The following is a 16,089-nucleotide window of genomic DNA, read 5'->3' on the forward strand; positions in this document are numbered from 1 at the left end:
CTTGTGTCTATGACTCCGAATGTGATTAACTTTGTAGAGCAGCAGAAAATCCCTAAAGAACCTTCCATCACCTTTGATTCCAGTGAAACTATCAGGGCACCTGATGGTCCTTTATATATAGTTGCAAAAGTCAAGAATACACCTTGTCGTGGAGTGCTTATTGATCCTTCTTGTATGGTTAATATCATTACTGAAGAATTTCTTTTTACTTTGCAATTGAATCAAGTGATCTATGATGAAACAAATGTGGTTGTGAAACTATTTGATGCATTTTCTTCTCCTGCAATTGGTTCTATTACATTACCTATTGAGGTCCATAACAAATCCCTTGATGTGGACTTTGCTATTATTCCATCATCCGAACAATTTCGTGTGAAGCTAGGCTATCCTTGGCTATCTTCCATGAAAGCTATTGCTTCTCCTATTCACAAGTGTTTGAAATTTCCCCATAATGGTGAAGTTGTTACTATCAATCATAGTCTCTTTAAACCAGTTGAAAGAACTTCTAGTGTTCCTATTGATTACTTTTGGCCTAAACAATTCCAATCTCTTCCTCCGCGAAGTGATCATCTTTTCAAATCTTATCAAAAGTGGAAGAAAGATATGATCCTATCTCTAAGTGAACCTAGAACACCCAAACTTGACATTCCTATCGTTCTTGAGAAGGAAGTTCTTCCTTTGAAAGATAAAACTAATGTCTTTCCTCAAGAAGATTCCCAACCCATCCCTATGGATGTGACTATGCCTATGATTAATAAACTTCCTAAAAGTAGACCTATCCCTCCTCGTCATGATGGACTTGGTCTCCTTCCTAAACCAAATATTCCTCCTTTATATGGAGCAGTTCCTCCTCCTTCCTCTTATGGAGAGAAGAGATCTTCCTCTTCTACTATTTTTCAACCTAAGAGACCACAACCTAAACACCCAAGTGCTAAGGATGAGAACATTCTTCCTCCTCAATCTTCGCAACTTCCTACTAAGACTAGACGGAATCGTTCTGCACGTGAACGCCGACGAAAGCGTCATCTTAGAGCTCAGGCAGCTGCTTCTCAAACTTTGCAATCCCCAAAAACACCTTCAGCTAGTATTATTCCATTTTCTCCTCAACCGACGATTGAGCCGAAATCTCCTAAACATAAGGTGCATGATGGTCTTGATCCTGTGCAAGTTAAAGATCCTATTTTTATAAATCTTGATGATGATATAGATGAAAATGTCATTCATGATGAAAATGCTACTTCTCTTGCTTCTGATAGTGAATATGAATATGTTGATGTTAATAACCATCTATCTAACGAATTTTCTAAAGCACTTATCCTAGCTCCTAGACAAGAACAATGTGGCTCGGAACATAACATAGCCCTTGTTTGGATCTTGTGATAGCTCCATCTGCTGTGTTGGATGTTCCTCCTCTAGCGTGTTTCCTGCCTTCCCGAAACATTGATCAGCAAGATCGAGGGGTAGATGACGTGCTAGACTAGTTTCATTAGCATAGCAGACTCTCTCCTCCTCTCTTTTGTTACTTCTTCTATGTGTTACTCTCATTCTTCTATTTGTTGTCCTTGGTGTTGTCTACTTGAGGACGATGCAAAACATTGAGATCTCTTTTGGTCTCTCTCATGTTGACTCAAAAGACACATGTGTTCCCTTCTTCTAGGCGACCTTCCTTGATTGGGTAATGAAGAACAATTATGCATACATACATATGATTTACATGAATTATTATACAGCATACTGACCCCGAGGAAAGCGAAGTCACCTTGTGCTTTGTGTTTTGTGTCTATTATCCTTGGGCTTATCTCACACTTGGGGGCTAAATCCTTGCGATAATGTGCTCCTTTCTCATTTCTTATATGTATCACTACCTTAAAGCAATCACCCCTGGTGAGGCGTGTGCGATCGCTTTAACGTAGGGGGCATACATCCCGTTCATATCTTTTCAAGATACTTGAAAATTTCTTGGCAAATTTAGCTTTGCCTTGAAAATTTTTGATATCTTTCTTGCATGACTCATAGTGAGGGAACCTTACTACTGACAGTCATGGTTCTCCCTTGTGATCTTCCCTTTTACTTTGTCAATCGAATTCGTAAGATCCTTAGTCCACTGGGGGCTTGGTGTATCTTGCCTCCTTGACGTGGTGAAAGTTTTTCAATGTTGTCTCCTTGTACTTTACCGGAAGTATGAGCGTACGCTTATACTCCCGCTAAAGTGGGGGCTAAATGTAGCGTCCTAAAATTGTGACACTTGCAATTTCGACTACATTTGGGTCTTCGTGATGGCGATGCAACACGGAACCTGAATGGAGACCTCGAAACCTGTTTATGACACCAAAAACTGCATTTTTCAAGCACCCTGGCCTGATCCTCCTTGCACCCTGCTGTCCCTAGAGGTGGGACCATGGCGCCCAGCGCCCTGGTCCCTGGCCCTATTTTGGGCCCGGTCTCCTATGGGGCTTCGGGTCTTTATGTTTGCAATTTGGAAAATAGTACTTCCTGGTCGGCCCAAGGTCGGAAAAATCAGTCTTTCAACCCTAATTGACAAGTATAAAAACTGCATTTCCTCTCCCATTTTGGAGGATGAAAAAAAAGAAAAGGCGGAAACGATATTCAAACATTCAAGCATTCAAGCATTCAAGCATTTCCTTCAAGCAATTGAGCATTCTAAATCTCCATTCAAGGCTAAGTGTTGCATTCAAGACAAGGATTCAACCATTGAAGAGGAGATCACATATCACATACAACATACAACATACAACAACATCTACACCTTCGCATGTAAGAATACAAACATTCTTACAACAAGGTACTAGTACTTGTTTTACATTACAATCATTTACATTTACAACAATTTCTCATTTCTTGGTTAATTCCAAAACCGGGGTTTGACCTAAAGGCAAACCCCTCATCCCTAACCCCCCAATCGTCCTCTCTTTTCTGTGTGTAGGTTGCAGGTACGCGACTGTAATTGAAGATCTAGAATCCTTGTGCAGAGACGAACAGATCCCCCTTCGTTTCGCGGATTTTTCGGAGGACCGTGTGCACGCCGGGCGCCATCGTCCCGTCAACTTTCGCTCAAATTTGTAGAACAGCACCGTCTCAACATTTTACTGCTAATTCCAGGTCCGCAGCTGCATATCATATTCCTATCTCTGTTTATAAGTGAATCTTTCCTACTTTATATGCATTCCTAGTTCAATCTTTCTATCTACATTTCTTTACAAAAGAGGGTATCCTTGCTATCACAACCCTTGAAACTCATATAGAATCCAATCTTGCATTGCGTGGGATTGGATCTTGTGGGTTTCAACCCTTCTTTTGAATGTAAAGTCTCTCCTAAGTGAAAATCATCAACCCTAGTGACTCTCCCTTCTCTCTCCTTGGAGTTGGGGAGGGGAGAACGACTAGGGTTCGATTTTTCCGCTTTACAATAATATGTGTATATATATATAATATATAATTTATATATAATATAAAAATATATAATATATAATATTTATATATATGTATATAATAATATATAATATATTAAGTATATATATACACACATATGTTTGTATCTATGTATATTGTCTCCCTCTCTCCCTCTCTCAAGCACGTACAAGGTGCCTCTCTCTCTCTCTCTCTCTCTCTCTCTCTCTCTCTCTCTCTCTCTCTCTCTCTCTCTCTCTCTCTCTCTCTCTCTCTCTCTCTCTCTCTCTCCATACCCTCTCTCTCTCTCTTCCTCTCCCTCCAATATATCTTCTTTTTGTTTGCATATATATAAGGTGATAAGAAGATTGACAAGGTGGTCGGTTTTCTTTTTTTTTTTAAAGAAGATAGGATATAAAGTAGAACATTTGAAGAAAATGAACGTATTGGTTTCTTTGGATTGTGTGGATGTATTGGTTGGATAATATTTATGGGTCGTATGGTGTACTAAGAGGTCGTATGGTGTATTATGACCCCTTAGGTGTCGTTATGGGTCATATGGTGTTCTATGATCCCTTAGGACACCATATGACCCCTTAGGACTCCATATGATGTCGTTATGGGTCATATGGTGTCCTAAAGGGTCATATGGTATTCTATGACCCCTTAGGATACCATATGATCCCTTACATGTCATTATAGGTCCTATGGTGTGCTAAGGGATCATATAGTGTCCTATGACCCCTTAGGATACCATATGACCCCTTAGATGTTGTTAGGGGTCGTATTGTGTTCTAAGGGTCATATGGCGTTCTATGAGCCATTAGGATACCATATGGTATTGTTATGTGTCTTATATTGTCATATGACCCCTAGGACACCTTATGACCACTTAGGACACCATATGGTGTCATTAGGGGTCATATGGTCTCCTACGACCCGTTAGGACACTATTTGACCCCTTAGGACTCCATATGGTGTCATTATGGATCGTATGGTGTTCTAAAAGGTCATATAGTGTTTTATGACCCCTTAGGACACCATTTGGTGTCATTATGGGTTGTATGGTGTGCTAAAGGGTCATATGGTGTCTTATGACCCCTTAGGACTCCATATGACCTCTTACGTGTCGTTGTGGGTCATATGGTGTCCTAACGGGTCACATGGTCTTCTATGATCCCTTAGGACACCATATGATCCCTTAGGACTCCATATGGTGTTGTTATGGGTTGTATGATGTCCTAAAGGGTCATATGGTTTTCTATGACCTCTTAGGACACCATATGATCCCTTAGGTGTCATTAGAGGTCATATTGTTTCCTAAGAGGTCATATGGTGTCCAATGACCCCTTAGGACACCATATGACCCCTTAAGATACCATACGACCCATAACGACACCATATGGTGTCCTAAGGGGTCATAGGATGCCATATGACCCCTCAAGATACCATACTACCCATAACAACACCATATGGTGCCCTAAAGGGTCATATGGTGTTCTATGACCCCTTAGGATACTATTTGGCATCATTATAGGTCCTATGGTGTTCTAATGGATCATATAGTGTCATATGACCCCTTAGGATACCATATGACCCTTAGATGTTGTTAGGGGCCGTATTGTGTTCTAAGGGTCATATGGTGTCCTATGAGCCATTAGGACACCATATGGTATCGTTATGTGTCTTATGTTGTCATATGACCCCTAGGACACCTTATGACCACTTAGGACACCATATGGTGTCATTAGGGGTCATATGGTGTCCTAAGGGGTCATATGGTCTTCTACGACCCCTTAGGACACTATTTGACCCCTTAGGACTCCATATGGTGTCATTATGGGTCGTATGGTGTCCTAAGAGGTCATATAGTGTTTTATGACCCCTTAGGATATCATTTGGTGTCATTATGGGTCGTATGGTGTGCTAAGGGGTCATATGGTGTCTTGTGACCCCTTAGGACTCCATATGACCTCTTATGTGTCATTATGGGTCATATGGTGTCCTATGACCTCTTAGGACACATGCATGGATCCCTAGATACCATATGACCCCTGAGAATACCTTTTGACCCTAGAGAGGGAAAGAGGGGGAGGAGAGGGAGGCAATGGGAGAGAGATACACCTAAGAGAGGAGGAGAGAGAGAGAGAGAGAGAGAGAGAGAGAGAGAGAGAGAGAGAGAGAGAGAGAGAGAGAGAGAGAGAGACCTGAGAGAAGGAGAGAGGGAGAGAGGGAGATAGAGAGAACAAGGATGAGAGGGAGAGACTTCAGAGAGAGAGAGAGAGAGACTTAAGTGAAAAATAGAAAGGGAGGTAGGGAGGTAGGGAGAGAGTGGGAAAGAGATACACTTGATAGAGGAGGAGAGTGAGATAGAGAGATAGAGGCAGATAGGGAGAGAGACTTAAGAGAGAAAGAATGAGAGAGAGAGAGAGAGAGAGAGAGAGAGAGAGAGAGAGAGAGAGAGAGAGAGAGAGAGAGAGAGAGAGAGAGAGAGAGAGAGAGAGAGAGAGAGAGAGAGAGAGAGATGGAGCGAGAGGGGGAGAGATGAAGAGAGTTAGAGGGAAAGAAATACTTGACATAGGAAGAGAAAGGGAGGGGGGAGAGGGAGAGAATGAGAGAGAGAGAGACACTTAAGAGATGGGGAGAGAGTGAGAGATAGAGATATTTGAGAGAGGGGGAGAAAGAGAGGGATATATGAAAGAGAGAAAGAGGGTGAAGGAGATGAGAAAGAGACGGAGAGATTCCCGGGAGAGAGAAGAAAGTAGAGAGGGAGATGCCTAAGAGACAAAAAGGTAGGGGTTAAGGAAGAGAGAGGGGGAATGTAGGGAAGAGATGAGAGACATAATGCTGATATGAGCATGCTGAATACTGAAATTTGACTAAGTCTGAAATTTATAAGAATACTCAAAAAACTAGAATTTACATTATAACTCTTAGAGATCTGGAACCACTCTCAAACATCCTGACAATATAAGCCTATTGAAAAACCTAATGGAATGTAAGTGAATTGCATTTTATTGATAGACAGAACCGCGTACGCAGTTTTAGTTTTTAAACCGCATACGCGGTTAGTATGCTTTAAATTGCGTACGTGGTTAGTATGTTTTAAACCGCACACGCGGTTTAGCTTTGGTTAGGCTCGACAAAACAAGCCTAAACGCGTACGGGGTTCTTTAAATTTGATATATCCCATGCGCGTTTTGGTGTTTTCATGTTTTTTTTTTGGTGTGTCCACTTTTCTGACCACCATCTTTGTGCACTTACCCCTTATTCTTTCAATTTGGGTGCTCAAAATGGGAGGAAATGCTATTGAATTTTGAAAAAAAAAATTAATGACTCTTCAAATATTGAACGAGCATGAATTTGTTCTATTTTTATTTATTTTACAAAGTAGTCTAAAATAAAAAGGTATTGCATATGGTGGAGAAAGCTTGGGTGCCATATTTAGAAACATTTAATGAGGAATTTCAAGCATATACAAAGGATTTCAAAATAAATTCGAAGAGAAATGAAAGAGTAGATTTGGGTATCTCTTTTTGATGCCTCACAAAGGTTCTAATCTCTAATAATTGTATCCTTTAATAGTGTTAAGGAGCTACAATCTACAACATAAAGGTTGGAGAAATAAATTGCAGGTAGGTATAGAGGATTACCTAAGAAAAGAGTAGTAAATCAACTTGCCAAGAGGAGAGGAATATAGGAAAGAGAACAATTAATTTTCAAGTGTGTTGGTGGTGTTCAAGGTAACCATGAGAGTTTTAAAATGAAGTTAAAATCATATTTTTAAAAGAGGAGTGAACCCATGAGCATGTGAAGGCAGGGAGGTTTACAATTTTGAAGGTATGAAGTGGTTAGAAACATTGTAATCTTTTTGAATTTTGTTTCTTGTTTTTTATTAGGGAAAAAGCGGGTTTTACAAGGATCCGAAACCATAGAGTTACAAGCTAAAATAAAATAAACATTTAAAGTTCACCATAACAAAAAAGATGTCAAATAGACAAAAGGACATCAAACCAAACCAAAAGACTACAAAAGCTAAAACCAAAGAAAAATTAACCTAAAGACTTTAAAGTCTCAGCTATCTCAGTTTCCAGAATGTTCATCTCTTGGGCCGCCTTCTTCAGGTCCTGGAACTCTTGAGTGGAAGACTTCGCCTTTCTCTTCAGGTTGGCTCTGGTTCTCTTGGAGGGACAAGACTTCTCTTTTTGGCACTTGTCCATGATCAGGGAACCCTGTTGGGACTTGTCCAACTTATGCACTAGCGTATTCATAGTGGTCGCAGAGTTCTTCACAATCTTATGGCTTTGCTTCATAATGGCGTTCATTGTTTCCCCGATTTTATCAATTTCCCCTTCAAGCTACATGGTCTTTTTCTCATTTTCTTTTTTCATCTTTTCCATAAGTTCCATGGTTCTTTGAAGACACTTTGCCATTGACAACTTCTCTTCTTCAGTCCATACTGCCCCTTCAACATTTTGAGGTTGCCCTTTTTCTATCAAATCATCTAGTTTTCTAGACACCACCCCGTTCTTCAGGTTAATGTCATTAATTTCATGAAAGACCCATTTTAAAACCCTACAGAGGTCGATTGTGCCATTTCTGGCAATTGCCAAGATATAATTTGGAAATTCCCTTTCCGGTTTAAAGTAATGGTCTTCATGTTTGAGGTCTCTAAGGAATCTAGGCCTATTCTCTTTATCAATGGCAGGGTGAGAAGAGTGGGATCCTTCAGAGGGATTAGATGTATCGAAGGAATCTTCTGACAAGTCCTTAGAGTAAGAAACCTACTTATACTTAGGAGGGGCCTTCACCTTCTTTTTAGCTTTGGAAAGGGTTTTCATAGAGAGTTCTCTTTTACTCGAAGGCCTACTTAATGGGGATTTCTTAGGTGCCTTCTTAGAGGGGAGATTAATTTCTTCTATCCAATAAGAATCCCAATCAAAATTACCCTCAGACACACTAGTTTTAGTGGCATACCCTTCTGAGTCCGGGATCAAAATCGGATTAGATGGGGCAGGCATATTTGCAAAGTACTCATGAATGAGCTGAATGAGACCAACATGTAGGACATGGAAATTCCTAGGGCTTTTACGGTGTTCCAGAATACATTTTTTTAGAGAGCACAACAAATAGTAGGGGAAAGAAACCCTCACCTTTTACAGGAAGTGGTTGAGGAGGATGAAATGGTAGTCGTAGACTCTGGTGAATATGTTATCCACTGCAATGTATTCTATTAATACCTTTAGTACCTCCCTCCAGAGCTTCTTAATGGTACCGACCTTAAAATAATTGTTCAAAAGTTTAACAAGTGCTTCCCTTTCCTCGTCGGTTTTCAAAAAATTGATAACCGCTTCATCATAGATCTTTCTGTCATGAAATTACTTTATCCCCTCTATGGAAAGGCCAGTAACTTTCCCAATAAGACCTCATTAATTATCACTTTTCTTCCAGAGAGAATGATCCCTTCCTCCTTCCAATTCTTCACAAAATACTTCACAATGTCAGGGTTAACACCATGAAGTTTCTCAAGGAAAGGTTTCAGACCTCCTCTATCAATTTGCCTCCATACCTTATGGTTTTTCTGGTGCTTTTCACAGCTTTTAGGCTCCACCCTCTTCCTACTTTCCCCTATTTTTTCACAGACTTCTTTGTTCGCAATAGAAGAGCAGATAAACTTAGCAGAAATCCTACAACAAAACCAATGCACCCATAAAACGTGCCACTCCTTGCAACTTGTAAAGGTAATTAAAGCATCGTCAATGTAATGAATGATGAAACAATACCCTTCTCTGATCCACCTAATCATTTTTTGAAACGACAACTTTTCCATGTGTGACATCATAACCAAGTAAAGCTTTAACATCCAATTCTAAATCATTATAGGAGTGCCACATCCGCTGGCCAGTGAGCTTGACTCCTTCATTGGCAAAATAATCGGCCGATGCATTTGCTTCCCTAAACGCATGGAAAATTTTAACATTTTCAAAGTTGGAAAGAAAGGATTCGGCATCATCGATCCAACTTTTAATTGTCCATGAGGGGGGGGGGAATTTCCTAGAAGGCATTCGATAATATTTTTTTAGTCCCCCTCAATCCATATATTTGTATGTTATTGAGCTATTTTTTATATGAATGAATGTAAATGATAGCTTTAACTTAACTATATACATTTTAGAATTTGTCTTTATCAAGTGTAATAAATCATGTGTCTAGGTGTGTAAGGGGAGTCCCCTTCATCATTTTTTACATTACATTTCATTGGCTTATAAATCCAAGGTTCCCGGGCCATATAAAACTAACTAAATTGATTTACAAGAAGGTAACCAACGTTATTTTATCTTTTAAACCTATCTAATTTATTTATTATCTATAAAATAAACTAAACAAAAGATGCAATATTTTCCATCATATTGATCAAGTCCACAGTATTTATGTGAATATCATAAGTGCATTAAGACAAAAAAAAAAACATTTAAAAAAATGTTTGTTAGTTCAAAAACTCAATGAAAGTTTACAAGACATGAACGTAAAAGCAATAATTAAGTGAAAGTTTATTAAAAATAATAATTTTCAACTAATTTTATTAATTTTGGGATCACAATTATATAAAAATATAGAAAATATTTATATTTTTAGTTTTGATATGGTTCTATTTATTTAATTATGAATAATTGTGCCTTTATAGAATACAAATGATTATAAATTCTTTTACTTAGTAATATTACTTTTCAATTCTTCATCTCAATATAATTGTGTATTTTTTTCTATGTAAAGATTCTTTGTTATCTTTATTTTAGATTTTAGAAAGCAATTATTTAATGTGACAATAAGTTAATACCTATGAATATTTAAACCTACAAAAATATTAATAAAAAACAAGGAAGATAATAAAATAAAACACAAATAGAAGATCAATATGAAATAATACTGTTATTCTATTTGGAGATACATGTGCAAAAAACTTTCTCAACAATGAGCTAAAATTGGGTATTTATAAGGTAAACTACCAAGATATGTGAACTTACAACTAATGTGAGAGAAAAAGGGATGTACTATCATGTGTGCACAACATCTCCATTGAATTAAAAATTATAAAGAATTATAAAATAGTCATAAATATTTGATCAATGAAAAATCTCTTGTTTAAATTGGTAAACCAAAACTATGAGTTGATAATGAAATAGTTAGAAAAATGACATGCTAAAAAAATTGCCTATTCCAAATCTACAAAATATAACACTATTTATAAAATTAAAAAACATATTGTGCTACATGTTTTCTCATGTACATATTCACTCTCTATCAAATACTAAAAAAACTTGTCTATATATTATTATGTTCCCCTGACCTTAACACTAACCCTAACCATGATTCTAAATCAAACCATAACCCTGACTCTAACAAAGAAGACATATCAATGATCGTGATCAAATCTATTCATTGTAAGCTATCTCAACTACCTTGGTAGACATGTATGCAAAATGTGGAAGCATTGGCAAGGCAAGTGAATTATTTTAAAGAATAACTCATGAAAAAATGCAATTGATAGGTGTGAAGTTAAATTCTACAACCTTTACAAGCATCCTCCTACATGTGCCAAAGTTGTAAATACTTAATGTCATCTGGGTGTTTCGAAAGTGAAAGCTTAACAAGTAATTATGCTTAATATATATTGTGTCAAAATAGATATAATATTTGATCAATTTTAAGAGTATTATTGCCTTCAAATAGAATTAGGTTTAGATCCATCACCTCAATAATATTGCATTGAATGTTTTTTCTGTTTTATTTGATATATTTTGTTGTGACACTCTAGTAAGTTATTATTTGTAGTTTGGTTAGTTCCATCATCATAAATCATTATCTATACTATCACTTAGATATATAGTGTCAAATGTATCACTTTTCAAAAAGATATTCCAAAAAAATCAATTTTCACCTTATACTGTAAATTTCAATGTTTTTACATACAATACCAAAGTAAATATTTACAATCTCTAAATAAAACAAAATGGTATTACAGAGTGTTAGCTAAAAACACATTTGTTTTTTGGAGACATTTGCACAACCTCATATCTAATTCTAGCTCTCTCAAAATTGATCGATGGATGAATTAAAAAATGCAACAAAATATAGAGCAATATATCTTACACGTTAATTCTCGATTAGGTGTAAGTTCGCATACAATGGAGTATCATATATTACATTTTCCAACTCTAGACTGGAGATAAAATGTAAGTCTGAGAGATTTTTTAATTTTTTTTTACAATTTTTTTCCTACTGTTAGCAGTGGTTGAAGGCTGCTTCCTTAATCAGATGTCATGTCGGATGTTCTCTTCACAAATCGACCCTGAAACAACAGAATATAATCATTAGCTTCTATATAAGGTTACAGACAATAGCAGAACTTCATCATTAGTCTCTATATAAGATTACAGACATTAGCAGAACCATATCAAACCATTAAAATAAGCTGAAGACTACAGACAATAGCAGAATACATATTCAAATTTGTTGAGAAGTATTGTATATCTTAACTATTTCTTTTATTCTTATGATAGATCATAAAAATGCAAATGATAAATATAAAACATTAATGATGAAACATATTAGAAAGAAAAAAATAATAAAATATAGAATATTTTGTAACAGAAAATAATATGAAGAGTGAATAATACCTTCATTCTTGGTCGCTTTTCTGCATTGAGCTTACGTACTTCGTATCTGATTTTCTTGGAAAATAGCCTTGTGCGGCGCTTTTCTCTGTACCTTAGAACCCGAGCTTCTCTTCCTCCATGCCTGCGCGACTCTTGTTCTCCTCCACAGTTGATCATTCCCACCATTCCTCCAACATGCCCACCGTTCAAGCCCAGGTCTGGAACAACACCCACCTCAAGATTACTCTGATATCCAGCCTGCACCAAAACAGGCATAAAAACTGGTTAGACGATGAATAAAGCTATATTATTAGGGTTTAGAGAAACTGTCTATCCAGATTTGTTCTTGGAGAAACTGTTTATCAAGAAAAAGCACAACGTGCTTGAAGTCGATATTGTAATGTATATCCTTTCCATTAAATTTTAGGCCGTTAAATTCAGAAGTATAGTAGAGATACAGTGTAATAATCATTATGAACTGTCAAAATCTTATTCTTCAGATTAAGAATGGTGGTTATTATTATATTAAATATCACAAAATATGATTAAAAATATTGATAGAAAATTCTCACACAAACAACAATGATCAACGTCACAACATTATAAATTGTGCAGACAATAAATGAAACATAGAGAAACTGTCTATTCAGTTTTGTTTATTGGAGAAACTGTTTATCGACAAAAAGCTGTGAATGATATTGTGGGTTCTTCAACTTGGTGAATGGTTCTCATAATATAGAGTTTTATATTCAGCATCATAATTCGAAATGTCAGATACAAAAACTTGATTCCACAATCATGTTTAACTATTAACATCTAAGCTCAAAATAACCTTGACTAAAATTAGGTTAAACGACGGTACGTTTTAATTTCTTTCCTAGAATTGTAGATGTCCTGGAAGTATTTCTTTTGCACAATTCTTTTGCCTACTGGTTAAACGACGCACAGCTCTCCTCAATTTCGGAAAAGCTAAAATATTAAATGTAGTGGCAATGAATATATACAGTAGTCATGCACTTCAGAAATGGTTATTCAATAGCCATAACTTATAACCTTAAGTTCTGAACATGGTAAATTAAAAGGCATGTCCGTGGACAAGGTATACGGAGTATGTGTGCTGCTTTTTCTGAGGTGGGGTACATGAATTATAGAATCTTGTACGGTTGTCTGCAGGAATCTAAGCACAAATTATTTCATGTTTTTTCTGTGCTTATTATAAATAAAATGAGAAGTCTAAACACAAAAATTCTGCAATTTAGACCTTCGAAGATCTTGGTTCTTCCTAGTAGAAAATTCTATAAGCAGTTAACGTCGATTTTAATGTAGATAGAAGTTTTGAAGTGTCTTAACAGCTATGTAATGAAAATTGTCTGAATTTAGTGGCAAAAAAACGTACCATGTCGGATGTACAATCGTCATAGGCAGCCCAAAGCGAGCCCCGATCGGACCAGGCAATTAACACATCTTCATAATTGAGCTTAAGCGAGATCTTTTTCTCAGCCTCACCAAAATTCGAACCCAGGTCCAGCTCGATCTTACAATGTCCTCTTTCGTCGGGCAGGTCAGGAGTTCGAGTCATGTTAACTCCTTCCATTTCCTCCTCATCATAGTCAATATTTATCTCGATCGTGTCCCAGGACTGATCAGGCTCGGCCTCCTCCAATTTCACAATTTTGTCAGAAAATCCGTGATCATCGGATCGATCTTCCTCCTCCTTCACGTCCTTCGCAAAATCATTGAAATCTCTGAGCACGCCCAAGCCATCTTCTCCCAGACCCTGGCCAATGATGCTCTCCATGTCCATATCAATATCCAGAGCGAAAAGATCAGTCTCAGAGTCCAAGAAATGGTGCAAATCGCTTTCCGGTACAACCACAGGCTCACAATTTGTCTCCTTGGAGGACGAAAAATTGAAATCGCAAACTTTCATTTTTACTCCATCCTGGACATCCTCGGTTCGAGTCTCCAGAAGAATCCCAAATTGTTGAGCAGGAGCAGGCAAAAAGATCGGCACCTGAGGCAGCAATTCGTCATCATGATCGTCCGAGTCGAGCAGAAGATTCTGTGGCACAACCACAGGTGCAGATGGAGACTCCATTTCCTCCTTCACCTTTGCTTTAAGCTGCGGATGAGGACGACTGGTTCGCCGCCTCTTGCTGGCACCTGAAGTACTGAGCAACTCAAGTAAAGGCTCCTGAACCTGATTGCCATAAAATCTCACCCTTTCATGGCGGCGAGCAACGGCGTTGGCACTGTGAACAGACTTGTCGCAAGGATCACACAAATACGCCTCATCTGCACCACAATACCACCGCGCTCTCTCACGCCCACACCCGTCGCAAGGCCGAGCACTGCGCCCGCTGATGGCCTTTCCCATCTCCCCGCCTCTTTTCACTTCTTCCATTCACTTCACAATTTTTCCTTTATCCAGCCACAATTTTTTCAAAAGCCTTTTCTTTTCTCAGATCTTTAACTCCAAAACTGGCTACAATTACAGCATCTTTCCACTTCACAAATTTTCCTTTCTCCAGCCACAATTTTTTCAGAAAACTTCTCTTTTCTCAGATCTTTAACTCCAAAACTACCTACAATTACAGTATCTTCCCTGCGTACATCGAATATCCTATGCTTTGAATTTCTGAATTAAAACCTTCGCCAACTGAAAACAAATCAAAGATGCCTGGCATAATGGACCCAAAGATCAAATCTTTCATAAGAACCTTACCAGATCAAAGTGACTCACAGAAACTCTCACAATGGAACCTAAAAATCAAAACCTCACAAGATCAAATTGACTCAAATTAACTCTCACAATAAACCTAGAGATCAAATCTTTCGTAAGGACCTCACCTGATCAAACTGACTAGCTCAAATCAACTCTCACAATGGACCTGAAAATCAAATCTTTCGCAAGAACCACACCAGATCGAAGTCACTCAAACCGGCCTAAAAATTGAATCTTTTGCAAGAACCAACAGGATCAGCGGCACTTCTTTTCTTTCCTTTTTCGCTCTCCGCTGACGTGTCCGAAGCCTACCCCTTATCTGACACCTACGGAGGCTTCTATTGGCTACTCTACTTGCCTTTGATCCACATGGACATATTATCCTAAATACGGCTCATTGATTGGGTCAGATATATTCCCTCAGATTTCCTCCCAGAAGGCTGAAAGTCGTACAGGTAATATCTGAATACAATAATTAAATGCCGAGGTGGCAGTGGCACCCCACGTGCTAAAGTCACGTTCGTATGAATCCGTGACAAAATGTTTTTTTCGATTCTTCCTTGGCCTTTCCGAACATGGTGGGCCAGGGACCAGGGTCCCTCATTTATACTTTTTTTCATTCATCCCAGATATATCCATATAACTCACATTCCCATTTTATCTCCCTTTTTTAAGCTACTGTCATTTGCGGCACGATTTTCTTTTGCTCTGTATGGAATTTGTTTATCGTTTAGCCTGAGAATTAGCCAAAGCCAAAAAATGTCATCGGCTTTTTGTTTTGATACCCGCGAATTGCAAATGGTCTTTTGGATGACAAGGGACAAAATAAATACGACAACTTATAATTAGTCGCTTGGGACCCCAATCACTCGTAAGAGTACAAGGTATATGTGTATCTAAGTCAAGTTCAAGTATGAATGAGGTTCTCATGGTATGTTTTGTTCAAGTTTATTAAATAGAAATGAATTTTGTGTGGATTAGAGTACTCACTCAATTATTCTTGTCATAGGTTGCAAGTGTTGAAGTTAAGGAGGGTTGTGATTGGTGGATTCATTTAGGGGAAATGTTTCAAGTTGTTATCAAATATTTAATGTTCTTCAATTTTGTTATGATCTTAATATTCTGTTTGTATAAGTGTATATAAGATAAATGTTTGTGATATGATTAATTTTAATAGTTTTATTTATTAGATTTAGCTGTTTCTTAAGTTTATTGAATTAAGATAAAACAGTGTGTCTCAACATAATTATGTCTATAAATAAAGAAGAGAAAGGCTCTCTAAACCATCATAAGTTTTTA

At 37.7% G+C, this 16,089-nt stretch overlaps 1 protein-coding gene across 2 annotated transcripts; it reads right to left on the reverse strand.

Annotated features, from left to right (window-relative positions):
* Window positions 1–11,495: 11,495 nt before the first annotated feature.
* Window positions 11,496–15,086, reverse strand: LOC131051903 (zinc finger protein CONSTANS-LIKE 16). Of its 2 annotated transcripts, none has more exons than XM_057986500.2 (4): window positions 14,916–15,086; window positions 13,462–14,745; window positions 12,087–12,323; window positions 11,496–11,758 (listed from the first exon to the last, which is right to left on the reverse strand). In XM_057986500.2, exons 2-4 carry the CDS (start codon window positions 14,467–14,469, stop codon window positions 11,717–11,719), a joined length of 1,287 nt encoding a protein of 428 aa, XP_057842483.1. In that variant the 5' UTR covers window positions 14,470–14,745; window positions 14,916–15,086; the 3' UTR covers window positions 11,496–11,716. The 2 variants fall into 2 exon arrangements, with proteins under 2 accessions (XP_057842483.1, XP_057842484.1); XM_057986501.2 differs by having other exon boundaries at window positions 13,462–14,828.
* Between the last annotated feature and the right edge of the window lie 1,003 nt (window positions 15,087–16,089).

This window comes from Cryptomeria japonica, chromosome 3 (genome assembly GCF_030272615.1).
Source record: "Cryptomeria japonica chromosome 3, Sugi_1.0, whole genome shotgun sequence".
NCBI classification, from domain to species: domain Eukaryota; kingdom Viridiplantae; phylum Streptophyta; class Pinopsida; order Cupressales; family Cupressaceae; genus Cryptomeria; species Cryptomeria japonica.